General features: G+C 37.0%; 1 protein-coding gene across 6 annotated transcripts in view; it reads right to left on the bottom strand.

Annotated features, from left to right (window-relative positions):
- Positions 1 to 450: 450 nt before the first annotated feature.
- Positions 451 to 17,962, bottom strand: part of Smg1 (SMG1 nonsense mediated mRNA decay associated PI3K related kinase) — a 100,534-nt gene continuing 83,022 nt past the window's right edge. For 5 of the 6 annotated variants that reach the window (XM_076840724.2, XM_076840721.2, XM_076840725.2 and 2 more), the window contains 10 exons: positions 17,356 to 17,825; positions 13,745 to 13,882; positions 11,514 to 11,666; positions 10,253 to 10,432; positions 9,107 to 9,334; positions 8,232 to 8,443; positions 8,022 to 8,128; positions 6,209 to 6,388; positions 6,021 to 6,127; positions 451 to 5,027 (listed from right to left, as the gene is read on the bottom strand). In XM_076840724.2, the coding sequence (XP_076696839.1) occupies positions 4,950 to 5,027; positions 6,021 to 6,127; positions 6,209 to 6,388; positions 8,022 to 8,128; positions 8,232 to 8,443; positions 9,107 to 9,334; positions 10,253 to 10,432; positions 11,514 to 11,666; positions 13,745 to 13,882; positions 17,356 to 17,825 (1,853 nt within the window). In that variant the 3' untranslated portion in view covers positions 451 to 4,949. Of the gene's footprint in view, positions 5,028 to 6,020; positions 6,128 to 6,208; positions 6,389 to 8,021; positions 8,129 to 8,231; positions 8,444 to 9,106; positions 9,335 to 10,252; positions 10,433 to 11,513; positions 11,667 to 13,744; positions 13,883 to 17,355; positions 17,826 to 17,962 lie in introns of those variants that run through there. The other variant, XR_013089458.2, reaches the window with a different exon arrangement.

Consider the following 17,962-nt stretch of genomic DNA (forward strand, 5'->3'; position numbering starts at 1 on the left):
TTTTGTACCACAAAGATAGGAAGTAATCTTTTATTCAGATGATTACGCAGTTAGCATAAATCCCCTTTAACAGAACCTATAGGCAACACACATCATTTTCAATGAACAGCAGGACGGACAATTTGGACAATTTCTATCTTTCATCGGGGTTTTCATGCCCCAGGGAACATACACATTTGCCAAAAGTGGTCTGCTGAAGTTTTATTTGGTAAATACTGAAAGAAATTAAGTTTAATAAATTGACCCTTAATACCAAGAACTTTCCCACTGAAATGCAAAATTTCCATTGCTGTTCAAAAACAGAACATTAATTATTTTTCTTGAGAATTAAGGTTTTAATTTTTTAAGGTAATTAGTGTTTTAAAGAGGGGGGGAAAAAAAAAAAGCTACCCATGTTCCAAAATGAATTTTTCTGGAATCTACTTCAATAAATTCAAAGCTTAAATGCTGTATCTTTTAAGAATGAACCTTTATTTTTTGAAAAACAGATATCTCATATAATCTTTGCCATGTTAATGCAAATATGCAAAGTAGGCCATGTATTTTTGTTTTCCAAAAGATGCATTATGAACATTTTCAGGAAGCTGGTGTGATTTATTCAACTTTAATCTTAAATACAATCACAAAATTATATCCATCAGGAGGCATTACAACCTTCTGTACAGAGAAGCCACTATTTATACAATGTTACTAGGACAAGGAAGATTCATTCAACTCAACTTGCTCTTATAAGGGTTAAAAACTAAATTAACAAATGAAATATGGTGTCATTGCCACTGACATTACAGGTGGAAATACAAGGAAAATTTAAACCAGAAAAATAAGTGATGCATTTACTTTAAACAGGAGCCGAAACTTTGTCAAGAAAACAAAAACAAACTATATTTAATCAGCCTGTTTTGAAAGAAAAACATTCTAAAAGTATGCATTTCAGAACAACAAGCTATTTAAGTTTACCATCTTCAAAATTCGAGCTAATTGTATATCAATTTTTATATCAGCACAACAAAGGGTTTTTTCCTAGTAAGCCCAGCCAAATTCCCATGGAAAGCAAGGGACCCTACCTAAGTGGTTGCTTTACAACTAACCCTTGAACCAAAAGCTTCTCACAATAAGAGTCAGTCTGCCATCATGTAAATAAGGATAGTGACATAGTTACCCAGGCCAAAAAGCAGGCAAAGTGCAGCAAACCCTTAGGGTTTCATAAGACAATGAATATCCCCCTTTCCCAACATTTGAAAAGTTCTGTGATGTTTGCTAGTATTTCCCCAAAGGAGGAATCTTTCTAATGCTACCCAAATAATTGAAAACAAAATCTACCTCATTGACGTGACCTTTGCATTAATATTTCTACCTCCTTGATTTAAGGGGGGGAACATCCTAATTCTAAATTATTGGCATTTTTTACAAGCTCAACAAGATATAAAATGGAACACTGGTTTTCATACTCATCTAAATTTTTGTAAAACAAAAGATGCTTAAATGTGCTAATAGTAACACATTCACTGAGATCTGATGTATATGAACAGGAGTAACAGGCTAAGAGTAATAGGCTAGTTGTAGGCGTTTTCATTAATATGAAAAGAATTGGGAGAAAAGAAGAACCAGCTCCTTTGATTTTAGTACTGCCAAACAAGTAAGCCCCCAGAGTAATTACAAAAAGGTGGAGGAAAATAGGCCAGGAAGACTTTGATTGAAAGTACTGCCTATAATACCCCAGATTAAAAAGGACCTAAGATTGCACATCAACTCTAATATTTGGCTGTACTTGCATTGCCCTGCGCGGCATTTTTTAAATGGCTCTTTCCTTAAATTTCACACATCAGAATAACCACAATTAAAAACAAAACAAAAGGAAACCACAAACATTGGACAATATTTAAAACTACTTAGGAAGCTTAAGTAATAGAAACAAGTGTCAAGGGAAAAAGTGTCAGTTTTCCTTTGTATTAGAAATCCTCACCCTGAACCTGGGGTTTGAGCTCTAAAAGAGCAATTCAGGGAAGCAGATCAAGAGCCTAATGATCAGTTCTCACAGAAATCTCTCATATCTCAAAAACAAAAACAAACAAAAAACAACTCAGCACAAGCAACAGACACAAAAGAATCTTAATAATCATCCAGTAAACTGTGGGAACTTATAACCAGAAATGGAGAAATCACAAGACACGCCAAAGAATCAATAAAAGAGAAATACCTCCATGAACTTCTAGGCCTCCACAGCTTTGTAGAGAAATAAACTAAAAAAAATAGATGATTCTATCAAATTAAAGACAAAACACTTAAAACTTCAGATTTCCAAGGGTACTTTGAATAGAAGAGGTTGTTTGTAGATTATTCTGTACCCACTGACTTGGACAGGGGAAGACAGAGGGAGAAATAGAAGGAAGAGACAGAACGACAGACGGATAGAAAAAGATCCCTGGTTTTCCACAGGTAATTCATCATCAAAAATGTGTGACTTCAAAATCATAGCACTCTAACTTTACAGTATTTTACAAGATAATCCCCAAAATATGGCCCTGTCTTCTCAATCTGATGAGGACTTTTACAAAAGTTCCAAAGGGGCAGGGCTATTTGCAGAATGACGTCACAGAGGAAGCCAAACCTTACAGACTAGGGTCTTGTCCCGAGTGCAGTGAAAAAGCAAGTGCTGAAGTCATCAGCTACTCCTGTCTGCCCTAAGACTGCATATGCCACTAGGGGACCATTTTTAAATAAAAGTGATGGACAATTTACCAGAGGCACATGTTTTTTGTTTTTTTTTTTTTAAAAAGAAATAAAGCTGTCTTGTTTTTTGCTTGGATAAGGTGCCAGGTAGTACCTCTGAAGCCTGAAAACTCACAGGCAATAAAATTCACCTATTTAATTTATCTTCGTTACCAAAGTGGAAGCAATTTCTGAACATTATCAGGACAATCAAGTGTGAACTGGTTTTATCATCATGATAAGTTTTTCCTGGTGACAATAAAGAATGTTGCTGAAGAGACTATGTAATTTTGAGAGAGCAGAGGTAATCAAGTGTTGAATGCAGTAACTCCCAAAGCTTCCAGGAAATTAAGCAGTGTGCAAAATACAATATGGCATTCTTATTCCAGCTAGGCTGTTTTGAGTGTGAAAGTAAGGTTCAAAAATCAATAAGGAAAAGAAAACTGGATGTGCTAGTTTCCTTAGCTTGCTATTGGACAGTTGGGTATTTAAAAATACCAGCTCTCTTGCAATACTTATTAAAGTATAAAGAAAGTACTGGCACTGAAATGCATTCTCTCACAGGTATTTAAGGATCATAGGTTAATGTGGCAATCAGAACACTAGAAAAGGCCCAGAGCTAGGTGCGATTTTTCCCTACTACCTTTCGTCTATGAAGACTGCCAAGTAGAGTGAAGACTGTCCGTCCTAATTTCTCAAATGCAAGAAAAATGTACTCAAATAAAGATTTAAATTGTGTTCTATTTTGTTGATACGTGATTTTAAGAATCCTAGACTGGATTTTTATTTGGATCAATAATTTAGCTCACACAGTCAGTCAGTACTGAAATGCAATGCTAAATTTAAGGAAACCTTAATCATGAATTCATTATATCACTGAACAACAAGCTATTAAAATTATGCAAAAAGTAAAGCACTTCACAGACTATTTTAATAACTGAACTTAATAAAAGATGTTGGTGGTTCTCACTTTGTCTGATGTTTCATGTACATGTCCTGAAATACCAGATAAACTAAAGCACTTTTAATTTACAAGATGTAAATTAAAAGTATCAAATAAGAAAACTGAATTAAACATTTCACTCTACCTCCACCAGAACATCACTTTATTGTTAATCTGTCATCAACAATGTAAAACTCTAATAGGTACTCTATCCTGGTTTTTAAAAAGGTAAAAGATTACATTGGATTAGCTACTTTCTATGAAAGAAACTACAGCAATCACAGAAGAAGGAAAATCTGAATGACCTCCAAAAATGCACACTATAAGCAGAGGGGAGTGTACATAAAAATCAAATGTCTGTTAGATTCATTACTTTTGAATGCACAGTGACAATTCTGGAAACTGTACATGATAGAATCACAGAAATGACTTAAATAACCAGAATTACATTTTGTATGTGATCATCAGACCTTTAAACAATCCTTGAATTTTCCATGTTATCAGTGGTTTTGGAGAAATTCCTGTTTATCTCTCCAAATATAAGTTAACAGCATGGAGATGGAGTATATGAAACATGAGGATTGAAATAAAAGTGAGTCTGAAAGATGGCTAATCTACTAGATCAGGTTAAAGGGGACCGGGTAGGTGGTGGGGAGGAGTGGGATCAGTGGGGTGGTTTTTCCCTTCATTTCAGAAGTAAGTTCTTCCAATGTAGTGTATCTGTTACATAGCTCTCCATTTTCAGTCCATTTCTGAAATTCATATCGCATAGCCTTTTTTGTACCTACTGGTCAACCCAACCAGTACTGTTGCCAAGCAACAAGTGTTTCACGAGAATCTGAATGCATCAAATCTTCCTTGGCTGTGATTTCTTCGCGGCCCCAGTTTTCTCTGTTTCTGAGCGGGGTTTTGTTTTTCCTGGATTGTACACACAGGGTCAGGTGGAATGGAGTTCCAAATCACTCTGTGCTCCGCGGTATCCCGATTTCTTTCTCAGCTAACCTCCTGACACGTTTGCAGCTGTTCTGTGGCAGAAAGACAATCTCCGTGTTCAGGCGGTGAGCTTGCTTTCTTCACCCTTGACCCTGGGGTTGCAGGCCATGGTGTTGGGCGTATCCCTGAGTGCAGCTGTCCTGCAGGATTCACTTCCTAGTGCACCGAGATTTCCTAGGTTTCCTCAGAGTAAGCCCCCAGTTGCATCACCACCGACTGTGGTGTGGCTTTGGATGCCTGAGGCTGAGTTGATTCTGGTGGATGTCTGACCTCACTTAACCAGACTCATCTACTGGCTTGCCACTCACACCCAGGCTGTCCAACCTTCATACAGCTGAGCCAAGTTATCTAGATTAGTTGCTTCCTTAATGACATAGTCAACCTGTAAAAATATGCAGGATGGTATTTAAAACCACTGAGAACTTGACATGATTCACATACAAGTTATATGAATTCAGAATAAGTATCTAATCACAAAGGACATGTAGCTGTGATGATAAAAAAGGAGATTAAGTTCTCCCATAACACCATAGATTACAAAATGTGTGTCCTGGAAAAGTCAGAACCCCTTTGAGCATTATGGATCCTTAGATGAAGAAAGCCCTACCAATCCCACTCATTCTCTTGAAATTACATGTGTGAAATACATGTTGTATATACATAAAGACTGATGAAGCAAATATGAAAAAATGCTAAAAATATTAAGAACTAGTGAGTCTAGGCAAAAAAAGTATAAAAAAAAAGTATTCCTAATATTTTTCTGTAGGCTTAAATTAAAAAAAAAAAATAACAGTAGGGTTTCAAGAAATCATCCTCAGATTTATATACACAATAACACCAATGAGTATGATGACATCAGGCAAGCACCCACTAATCCTCATGGAGGTTTATGGATACTCCTATACCTGAAACAACATCAGTTTTTCATCTGAAACCTTCAGATGGTTCTCTTTAAAATGCAGCTGAATGCCCTGCATGGTAGTACATACCTACAACCACAGTAATTAGGTAGACTAAGGCAGAAGGATCACAAATTCAAGGCTAGCCCTAGGAACTTGCCAAGACCCTGTTTTCAATAAAAAGGCCTAGGGATGTAACTCAGTGATAAATAAATAAATCTAATACAAAAATAGGTAAGTTAGAAATGAATTGGAGTTTGAAGGATGTCAAGGTTGGGTTACATCTTAAAAGAAAAATATGCTACGAGAGAAAAGTCAGAGTAACATGGTGAATATCTGACAACTCTAGAATTATTACCCCAAATCTCTGAAAACCTGTTAAGTTCTTCATTTCCTGGTGAAACACCAAAGAAATGGGCAAGAGGAACAATTAAACTTACTTTTCCAGCAGCACTAAAATGTTAAAAACTAGTCACCTGTTCAGCAACAGACATCCTCCTGTTCGGATCAACATCTCGGCCCTCTAACTTGGCTTTCACTCTCTTCCACACACTCACTGCATATGAGTTTCTCTCTTGCACAGCTACAAAGCAATAAAAACATACAATAAGACAAAACACAATTCCATATAAAATTTTAAGGCATCCTTATTTCAACTAATTACCTTTCCCAGTTTTAGGGTCTCTCACAGCCTTTTTAGGACTACAAGCAACACTCTTGCCAGTTCCTGGGACGGTGCTTGGTGGAGTATCTGCTGATGTGGCAAGATTTTTCTGAATCAGCTTTTTAGCATTCTGTGACATGACATCTGGCTGAGTCTTCTGGCCAGTGTTGCTCCGGACTGCTGTAGAGGAAGAATTGGTGGCTCAATTTATATGCAAAAAGAAAATATAGGAGAGACAAAGAAGAGAGCAGAAAATAGGTAATGATAAATATCCCAAGTTAAATACTTAACTACCACCTTGAAAATAAACTGACTTTACAACTTCTAAGTCATTCACTGACATAGACATTGTCCTAGAAAGCCTCAATGGTAGGAAATTCAGATATGAATTTATGCAATGATGTTCACTATTCACCAGATTGTGGTATCAAAAACCATAAATAGCTTTGCAATAATGGAAGATTAATATGACACAGACACGGAATGCCATGTGAAATGTGGCCATTAAGTCATTTTTAAGATTTTAATGACAGGGAACAGGGAGTAGTGGTACACACCTGTAATCTTAGCAACCTGGGAGGCTGAAAAAGGAGGATCACAAGTTGTAGGCCAGCCTGAGCATCTTAATGAGACTCTGTCTCAAAATTTAAAAAAAAAAAAAAAAATTTAAAGTGCTAGGAATGGACTGGGCATGGAGAATCACAATTAGAGGCCCCCTTCAGCAACTTAGCAAGGCCCTAAGTATCTCAAACTCTCATCTCAAAATTATTTTAAGTTTTTAAAAAATGCTGGGGATGTAGCTCAAGCTGCGCTTGCCTGGCATGCACATGGCGCTGGGTTTGATCCTCAGCACCACATACAAATAAAATAAAGATGTTGTGTCCGCTGAAAACTAAAAAATATTAAAAAATTCTCTCTCTCTCTCTCCCCCACCCCTTTAAAAAAAAAAAAAAAAAAAAGGACCGTGGATGTTGCTCAGAGGTTAAGTTCCTTTGAATTCAATTCCCTTCCCAGTACCTCCCCCGAAAAGGGAGAGAGGTTGGAGATATAGCTCAGAAATAAAGTACTCCTGGCTAAGTAGCAGATGACCACCAAAACATACAGGAAGGTTTCATGTAATATTAAATGGGGGTGGGAGGGGAATAAAAATTAAGTTTGCAAAATGATGCCAATGCATGTACACATACGCACACACGTGAACACAGAACAGTAAATCAAACACACAGTGGGTTTTACCTTTAGTTTCGTCAAAGTTGCCTAGGCTGTCCTCAAACTTTGTCTTCCTGCCTCAGCCTCCCAAATAGCTTGGATTATAAGTGTGTGCTAACCGTTCTAGCCTCAAAAGGCATGTTTTAAAATAATTTACATACTTGTTTTTATATATATAAAGTCACTTTATATGTGTGTGTGTGTGTATAATTTTGGGGGTGGGGGACAATACAAGGGATTGAATCCAAAGCCTCACACAGCAAGGCAAATGCTCTACCACTGAGCTACACCCCTAGTCCTTTTTAAATTTTAAGACAAGTTATCAATAAATTGGTCAAGCTGGCCTCAACCTTGTAATTCTCCTACCATCACCTCCAGAGTAGCTGGTATTAGAAGCATGCACCACTGCATCTGGTTCATAAAATAAATGTTGAGAGAGAATTTGAATAGAAGGTATTTTCACTCTCTCACAAGTCGTTTTAGAGACAAGTCAAAGTTTTTTGAGTTTGATATATGACAGGATTGTAGTGACTAAAAATATAGTAGACACTTATGTATAACTAAACAGCACAGCATCTATGCACAGATCATTGACAGATCTTACCTGCAGCAAAGGATGGCTGATAAGTAGCAGATGACGTTGGACTTGAACATTCATTTGTTGCATCGGTGACTAAGGGTGATGCAAAACTCACTAAATTATTATAGATACTGAAATACAAAATTCATGAAATGTTTATGAAATGTTATACCAGATAACTATTTTCAATATTTTGCTTACATTTTATAAATCTTGGCTAAAAGGCATGCTTACCTCTGACTTTGTGTTTTCAATTCCTTCAGGGTGGGAGTGATTTCCTGGAGCATTTCAACATGTTCTTGACTGCGAACCTGACCCATAGCCTGGACTAATGTAAACAGAACTGTCTGAATGTTGTCCTGCCACGATTTATATTCACCCAAGAACTGCCTAACACTGTTCTCATAGGGAACATCTTCACCATCTGCCAGAGCAGCTTCTTCATCCTATAGTCAATATACCAATGATTAGTAAAAATGGTTTTTGTCTGAGTAATTACTCTTAAAAGACAGTCATCTAAGAGAGAAAAGATATTTCATACAGTGGTATGTTTTATATTCTTAATATAGTCTAACTTCTTTTCTAAAGAATCTTGTTTCCAGCATCAAATATAAACTCAAAATGATTAAAAATAAATTCTAAAATTGAATTACAGTTTTGTAAAGATGAAAGTGAAATTTAGCCTTTTCTGTGGACTCAAGTTTCCTTACTAACTAGACTGTATAAGATACTAAAGGGAATAAACAATATTTTATTCATTTTGGCAGCAAACGAGAAGGGTTTGGGGGTATAGGTGGGGAAGAGAAAGAGAAGTTGAAAACACTCAGACTAAGTTTAATTCTCAGTTCCATTATAAATCATATGACATTCAGTGTATCAATTTAAGCCTCAGGTTTTCTATGTACAAAAATCAGAAAAGTACTCTCTACTTTTTTTAAAAAAAAAAGTAGTTGATGAAACCACAACTCAGTTACAAACAAGTTGGAAAGCATGACTCAAATTGTTTTTGTTTACAAAAGATCACTTTTTCTGTTAACCAAAATACTTGTAACTCAGAGAGAGAGAGCAAGAGAGAGAATATAAACTATGTCAGTGGTAGGGAGTCTTACCTTAGCCATTGCTTTTAGGAGATGTTTGACATCTCCAAGCTGTCGGTTATGACCGGTGAGCACAGTCTTTATATTATCAACAAGATTCTGGATGGTTTCACAGACTGTCTCTATCTGTTGCTCTTTCTCTGTCTGAATTGCCCTTTGAGAAGACATATCCTGGGTCAACTGTTTGTGAGCTGACAGAAGCCATTCAGAGCTACCAATGGGATGTTCAAGACTTGTGTCCTAAAAGAACAAGCATTTTTTTTTTTAAGAGAGAGAGAGAAAGAATTTTAATATTTATTTTTTAGTTTTCAGTGGACACAATATCTTTGTTTGTATGTGGTGCTGAGGATCGAACCCAGGCCACACGCATGCCAGGCGAGTGCACTACCGCTAGAGCCACATCCCAGCCCGCTAGAACAAGCATTTGATTTTAAGTATCAGGTGGAATAATGAGTCCAATCATCTATTGCCATTACTGCCACATGCCCTCACCAAAAGATCCACTATCAGTAACTCAAACTGATACAAGAACCTCAGTTGCTGTGTCTTGAATTAATTATGTACATAGGAGTATGTAACAATTTCAACAGTCTAGGAAATATAAAGATTTCTCACTTTCTGCATAATTGTTCAGTATATACATTTCTAAAGTTTAAGACCTGAGAAATACACTTGGAACAACAAAGATGATCTATTTCAAGGTCCCTAAACTAACTATAAATAATTCTTTGAAATGAAACCAGAACTTTCTAATGGATTACCTAAAGCCTTTCCACAAAACACGAGCACTAAACTTTTCAACTTGAAATTTCTAGATCCAACTCACCTTTCTAGCATTCATTTCCCAAAGCGCTTTTCCCACTATTCTGTGTTCAGTGAGTCTGAATCACTGCTATACACTATCTTTCTCCTTCCTTCCAAACTTACACAGTATGCTGTAGCTGAGAAGCCTTTTCACTTCTTCATTCATTACACTATTGAATACATAAGTTCCATGAGGGCTAAGAGCAAGATTTAATCACCACTGTGTCCTGCATAAGAACATCTTATATGTTTCACATGCTCAATAAATGTGAACTGAGTGAATATACTAAATTGATAGTGTGACGTGAGCTTTATCATTTTCATTACCAACTCTCTACTTCCAGCAAGACTCACCACTCTCTGTAATAAACGAAGCTCCAACTCTGAGACTGAACTGTTGAACTGTGATGCAAATGAACACATTTGTTGACACCGTTTGATGAGTTCAAATAACGCAGCATCCAGGTTTAAGGCTTCTGCAGTTCTTGTTCGTAAACTTTCAAAATGAATGATATTGCTGCAGAGAAAAGTGACCTGTGAAGACAGAAAGGGAACCACCACCACCAGGTGTGGGGGGAGGAGGCAATCAATGAAATAAAATACTGCATACTCATTTCCAGAATTCAGACTATAATTGGTTCTAAAAATGTAACTCTTTTGGAAAATAGATTAGATCCTCATAAAGTTTGAAAATTAATGTACAATTTTTGTGAATACTGTTAGGTCTGAGATGGTCAAAAGCACCTAACTACAATTAAGTAAATCTACCTCCTACATGATTGTCTTTACATAGAAAATTTACATCATAACAAAACTGCCCTCAACACTGAGCTATAACTTGTGTTATATCCAAATTTCAGGAAACCCATCTACCAGAACATTTCTCCTTTGCTTCTACTTCTGCCTCATTTTAAAATATTAAGTGGATATTTGACAGTATTAAGCATATTTTAAAAGGTGTGATTAGCAGTATTGTTGCATTCTTAAATAGTTTTTATCTGAAAAGGTACACACTGAAATACTTACAAAATAAAGGAATATATATTGGGGATTTACATATGGAATGGGAGGAAGAGTAGGGAATACAGATGAAATAAGACTTAAAATTATTATTAAATTTTGTTGATATGGACGAGGTCATCACTTTATTAGTCTAATTTCGTACCTGACTGAAAATTTCCATAATAATTTTCTGGGTTTGTGTATATGTGTGTATGTTCCCAAATATAACAAAGTTAATCCACAAATGTCTAGCAGGATACAAAGTCCTGGCACTTATAAGACATTTTACTGCCAGGTAGAAAAACTTCCTAATCTTTGAATCACTACAGTTATACATAAAAAAAAAAAGCTTAAAAAATATGGAATTAAAATCATGTTTAATTTCCAACAGAAGCTGTATCTATTTAATATTTAAATGGGAAACAATAAGGGCCTAGGGAAATAACCAGCTATGAGTTCACACCTGAGGGATGCCCAGAAAGACCTACTGATCTGGCTCTGTGAACTGGAGGAGGACTCTCCCCCTCCTTTCTCAAGGGGCATCACATGGAATTTCCAATCAGTTCTATAATCCTGAAACTGAGCACAACGAGGGTTCACATGATCATGGTACCTGACTTGCTCTTTGGCTCTCTTTGAGGACGAGATTTCTTCTTTCAGCTATTGTTGCTTCAAAATCTTGTAGTACAGGAGCCAATGCAGGGTTGGCACCACCTGCCCACTTAAGTCGCTGCTCAATACTTGCTTCAAGTGCTGCTAGTTTTTCCTATAAAAGCCAGTAGAATCTCCATGAATGTTCAGGACATTCTCCACTTCCTATCTGTCAAGCATTTTATATAATACAAGAGAAATTCAAAATAAAGAGGGTGGGACATGTGTAATTTTGAAAATATCTTTTATCAGCTTCACTTTGGGATTCATCTTGACTTCACTCTGACCAGGAGGCTAAGGCAGGAGGGTTGCAAGTTTTAGGCCAGCCTCAGCAACTTAATAAGACCCTGTCTAAAAATGAAAAAATAAAAAAGGGCTGGGGATGAAGCTCAATGGTAGAGTGTCCCCAGATTCAATTCTCAGTACTGCAAAAGGAGGTGGAGGAAATTTGGGAGTGTTGCTCAGTGGTAGAGATCATGCTCAGCTTCTAATACATGTACTATCTCTAAAGAAAATCTATTCTTACTTTGGTTGTGAAAGATACAAATCTTATTCCCATAAATGCAAAAGTTTATAAATAATGGTGAAAATCATGGCAAGGAAGGTTTTCTTTATCAAAGTTATTACATTATTTATTCAAAATTTCAGGTGGAGGCAAAGACCCCCCTTCGAGTACACATACCTCTAAAATCAGAAGGAAAGGGCAAGAGTTAAATCCTTTAAGTTGAAAAGATACCTTTTTCCTGATGAATATGCTGTAAAGAAAAGTTATTGCCTTTCTTTGTTTTGTTTTTGCAGTACACAGGGCTTTATGCAAGCTAGACTAGCATTCTGCCACTGAGCTACACCCCCAGTGTGAGAAAGATTATTTCAATCTCCAAAAGACTGAGTTCCAAAAACGTTTCATTACAAAAATATTATATAAGTGCCAGGCACCATGGTGCACACCTATAATCCCATGTACTTGGGAAGCTAAGACAGGAGGATTCAAGTTTGAGGCCATTCTTGGCAACTTAATGCTCTTGGCAACTATCTCAAGATAAAAACTAGAAGGGGCTAGAGATGTAGCTCAGTGGTAGAGTAACCCTGGGTTCAATACTTAGTACCCCGAAATTATGTAAATAATTACACTTGGTTTTACACTACTATTAACTTATATAAAACAGAAAACAAGTCAATACTGAGCACATGAGGCATAAAACATGAACACATATTTTATAACCTTCATCAAGACTAGTTTCTGACATTTAAAAAACTGACCTAAGTACTTAGCTAAAGAAAGATAGTTAATGATAATCATTTAAGAATGTTCTGTTGCCTTGGACACCACCCAATTCCATTATTCTATATGACAGAAGAAATGCCCAAGGTTCTTAGATAGTAATAATAACCAGTTGTAAATGCTTAAGTTTATTTCAGTAAACAAATATCCAAAGTTTTTCCAATCATCAAGGTCCCCCTTCATATATTAATTAATTATCAAATTCATTAAAAACCTGAAGTATTTAGTATATTTCTACTCCTGATTCAAAATATAATTACTATTTAAGCAAATGAAATATGATTGCTTTGAGATTTGGTTATCTTTGGGGGTAAGAACTTTAAAAATATAAATGAAAGGGGCTGGGGTTATGGCTCAGTGGTAGAGCACTCCCCTCGCACGTGCAAGGCCCTGGGTTGATCCTCAGCACCACATATAAGTAAATAAAATAAAGTTATTGTGTCCAACTACAACTACAAAAAATAAATATTTAGGGCTGGGGATGTGGCTCAAGCGGTAACGCGCTCGCCTGGCATGCTGGTTCGATCCTCAGCACCACATAAAAATAAAGATGTTGTGTCTGCCAAAAACTGAAAAATATTAAAAAAATTCTCTCTCTCTTAAAATTAAAAAATAAAAAAATAAAAATTTAAATATATATATATATATGGCTGAGGCTGTAGCTCAGTGGTGAAGTGTCTGCCTTGCATGTGTGAGGCACTAGGTTCAATCCTCAGAACCACATAAAAAATAAAGAAAGATACTGTGTGTTCATCTACAACTAAATAAATATATATATATAAATGAAATATGAAAGTAAAAGAAAATGATTGTGCTCCTTGGCTTAGAAACCAAGGATAAACATAGAGATACATCCGTGCGAATTATTTCTAAAAGAAAGCAGCATTGGAAGGAAGATCTGTCAAACACACCTGAACAGTTGCAATTGAAGTTTCAATTTGACTCAGAGTATGTAGCTTCTTTTTCATACTGGTTAGGATAGCAGACCGAGGGGGAGGCGTAACAGACATGGCTTGAGGTCTATTGATAAGTAGATCTTCATGTTGCCACTGTTCAAAGAAAAAGAAATGTAATCATGGGCTGGGGATGTGGCTCATGCGGTAGCGTGCTCGCCTGGCATGCGTGCGGCCCGGGTTTGATCCTCAGTACCACATGCAAACAAAGATGTTGTGTCCGCCGATAACTAAAAAAATAAATTAAAATAATAATAATAAAAAAATGAATAAGATAAAAAAATAAGTATGTGAGGTAATTCATATTAAAAAAAAAAAAAAAAGAAATGTAATCATACCAAGGGGGGAGATAGATAGACACACACCACTTAGAAAGGGAAGTGTGAATTAGAACTGGGGAAAGAGAAACAAAACCCAGCTGAAAGCTGGATGTGATAGCCCATGCCTGAGGAGGCTGAGGCAGGAGTCTGAGGCTAATCTGGGAAATTTAGCAAGACCCTGTCTCAAAATAAGAAATAAAAGAGATTGAGGATATAGCTCACTGGTGGAGGACTTGTCCAGCTAGTGTGAAGCCCCGAGTTGGATACTCGATACCTCAAAGCACAATCAAATAAGCCTCAGCTGCAGCAATGTGACTGAATGCAGGGAGAGGGAATAAAGAAACACCATAGAAGAATGGATTCCTCAGGTGGAAGAGGACGGATACATTTCTTGGCTCACTAACATGCAATATTTAAATGGTAGTTCTGAAGATTTTAGTAATCTGCATAAAAGTCTAGTTTACAATCACCCCAAAAGACAATCTCTAGGGCTGGGGATATAGCTCAGCTAGTAGAGTGCTTTCCTTGCATGCACAAGGCCCTGGGTTCAATTCCCAGCACACACACACAAAAAAGACAATCTCTAATTATAAAGAGAATACAAGGGGAGGGGAGGTTGGGGTTGTGGATCAGTGGTGAAACACTTGCCTAGCACGTGTGAGGTACTGGGTATGATCCTTAGCACCACAGATAGACAGACAGATGGATGGATGAATGAAGGTATTATGACCATCTACAACTAAAAAAAAGAGAAGGCATCGGGCTTGGTGGAAGCAGTGCCCGGGTGAAGGAAGGACGTGCAGGAGACTGGAAGAAAGTGGAAGCAGCAGTCACAAAAAAAAGGAACTCTCCAAATACAGAAGCTAGAAGAAAGGGAAGGGACAGGCACTGGCTGCCAGGCGATCAAGCCATTCTATATGTTCCAGCAGGGATACCAGATGCCCCAAGGGATAGTCGGCTACAATTTAAAACAGGGGTCAGAGACGTGTAGCTCAGTGCTGAAGAGTGTGAGCTGTGCATGCGTGCTCAAGGCCATGGGCCCAACCCTCAAAATCAAATGAAAAAAAGAGTAAAAGGCAATGTGTTCAGTTTTTTAAAAAAAAACTGAAAGAATTTTTGTCATATTTTCTATAACAATTGTCTTTTTTTTTTTTTAATTTTGGTGGCGTGAGGGGAGTGGGTACTGGGGATTGAACCCAGAGTGCTTAACCACTGAACCATATCCCAAGCCCTTTTTATTTTGAGACAGGGCCTTACTAAGTTGCTTAGGGCCACAATAAATTGCTGAGTCTGATTTTGAACTTTTGATCCTCCTGCCTCAGCCTCTCAAGCTACTGGGATTACAGGCATGTACCACTGTGCCCAGCTAACTGTCCAATTTTAAGGGAATAAACTATAAAACATTTAAAGCTTCACAGCATTAAACATTTTTTTAGAAATAGTAAAATATACCCACCCAAAAGACCCCAAATGATGTGTAGTAAATGCAATTTGAGAAGTTTGAATAAATTATTTTCATTTCTTTATGAGGTAAGAAAATAGCTAATGATAAAATCATATAGAGAAGGACAAATACTGGTTCCATTCACTTAGCTCAAATCAGCAATTCTTTGGGGGCACGCGATTAATATAAAGATACAAAATAATCATTGCTTGTGCCAAAAAAGATTCCAGAAATTTTAACTTCCCAATTATCCCAAACTTTACACAACTTGTTTGAAGCTATAGAAAATATTGACGCCTATAAATTTAAAAATCAAGAAGAAAAACAGGGGCATTTATATTGTGCTTAACATCTTACATTCATCATATTTAACCCTCACAGTCATCCAATGATTCTGCAGATAAGGATAGCAGAGCTTAGGGAAGTTAACATAACTTATATACCTAAGTCCGATTTGAATCCAAATCCATCTCACATCAAAGCCTGTACTGTTATATTGCCCCTAAATATGCAAGCACAAAAATAGCTTCTAAAAACAGCTCCCAGATCCCAGCTACTTAAGAGGCTGAGGCAGGAAAATCATCAACTTCAAGGCCAGCCAGGGCAAATTAAGTAAGACCCTGTCTCAAAAAAATGAAATAAAAATATGAGGTGTGACGATGCTGCACAGGTTGCAGCTCAGTAGAAAAATGTCCTCGGGTTCAATTCCCAGTTCCACAAAAACTCACTTCAATGAATAAAACTGAGAAATTTCCGAAATAAAGACAGATTGTTAGACCCAAAGCTATTCTGTCACATTATCAGAGCCATCAGTGAAACAAAAACTGCTTTAGATAGAATCGTAATTATATGTTCAATAACACAGGATGCATGTCTACATAATGAACAAATTAAATCATTAAAAATAAACAATTCTGGCTGAGGTTGTGGCTCAGTGGTAGAGCGCTTGCCTAGCATGTGTGAGGCACTGGGTTTGATCCTCAGCACCTCATAAAGTCCATCAATATCTAAAAAATAAATATATTTTAAAAAAAAGAATAATTCTCCCATAAAAATGGCTTCCTAATTAGAATAATTTATATTCCATATCATGTCAAAATATTCTCTACTACCAAGAATATCTAAAAAGAAGAACTTTTTAAAAAATATATCTATTTATTTATTTAGTTAGTTATAGATGGACATATATCTTTATTTTCTTTTTACGTGGTTCTGAGGATCGAACCCAGTGTCTCATGCGTGCTAGGGGAGCATTCTACCTCTGAGCCACAATCCCAGCCCTGAAAGAACAACTTAAAAAAAAAAAAGAAAAGAAAAAGAAACAATCCTATTGACACAGATGATGCTTATCACACAACCCTGATGGAACAAATGCAAAGAAGTGTCAATGTGGGCTGGGGCTGTAGCTCAGTGGTAGAGTGCCTGCCTTGCATGTGTGAGGTACTGGGTTCAATCCTCAGCACCACATAAAAATAAATAAAGATATTATGGCCATCTACAATTAAAAATTAAAAAAAAAAAAAAAAAAAAAAGAAGTGTCAATGTGAAATGGTCTCAACCACATAAAAGACAAAGAAGGAATAATTTGAAAGAAAGCACCAAAATGCTAAAGGTGGGTTTGTTCTGGGTTGGCACATCTGTAATCCCAGCTACTCAGGAGGCTGAGGCAGGTTTGAGGCCAGCTTGGGCAACTTGGCAAGACCCTATCAAAATATAAAGGGCTGGGTACACAACCCAGTGGTAGAGCATTCCTAGGTTTAATCCCCAGTACTTAGAATAAAAAACAATAGTAACAAACTGTTCACCTGAAACATGGCAATATGCAGCTGAACCCGTTGCAGGCTTGTCTTACAGGAAGAAATGCTGGTTTCCAGTCTCCGCACCAGGTCATGCTTCTTCCAGGCAGTGTCATAAGAACTTGCTAATACGGTTGCCCTGTTCATGACTAATTGAGAGAACTTCCCGACCTGGATATTGTGCTCCACTGCTTTCTTACACAGATCATCAACAGAAACTTTGCTTTCAGCACCAAAGTCCTTTGCCTCTACTTGAGCTATGATGTCTACACCGAGGGCACTGATAAAACTGCACAGCGTAAGTCCAAGGGCTTGATTTGGTAGTCCTATCAAGAGCTGCCTCACAAAGTCAGCTGTGAAGGCCTTTATAGGCTTGGCCATTTGGTCTTCACTGAAGCAAGAGTTTCTGAAAAGGGTTTTCACATTGACAATCTGTACAGGCCCATTCACAGTATTCTGATCTTCAAGTGAACTTGATCCTAAAAAAGGAAATGTTCTTAAAGTATTTCATGCAAAAATAAGATATAATAATAACACTACTTATTTAATGCACCTAAGCTTTTACAAATGCACAATTAAGTGTGCTCCCATCATGTCCCCACTGAAGTACTACCAC

The sequence above is a fragment of the Callospermophilus lateralis genome, chromosome 19 (genome assembly GCF_048772815.1).
Source record: "Callospermophilus lateralis isolate mCalLat2 chromosome 19, mCalLat2.hap1, whole genome shotgun sequence".
NCBI classification, from domain to species: Eukaryota; Metazoa; Chordata; class Mammalia; order Rodentia; family Sciuridae; genus Callospermophilus; species Callospermophilus lateralis.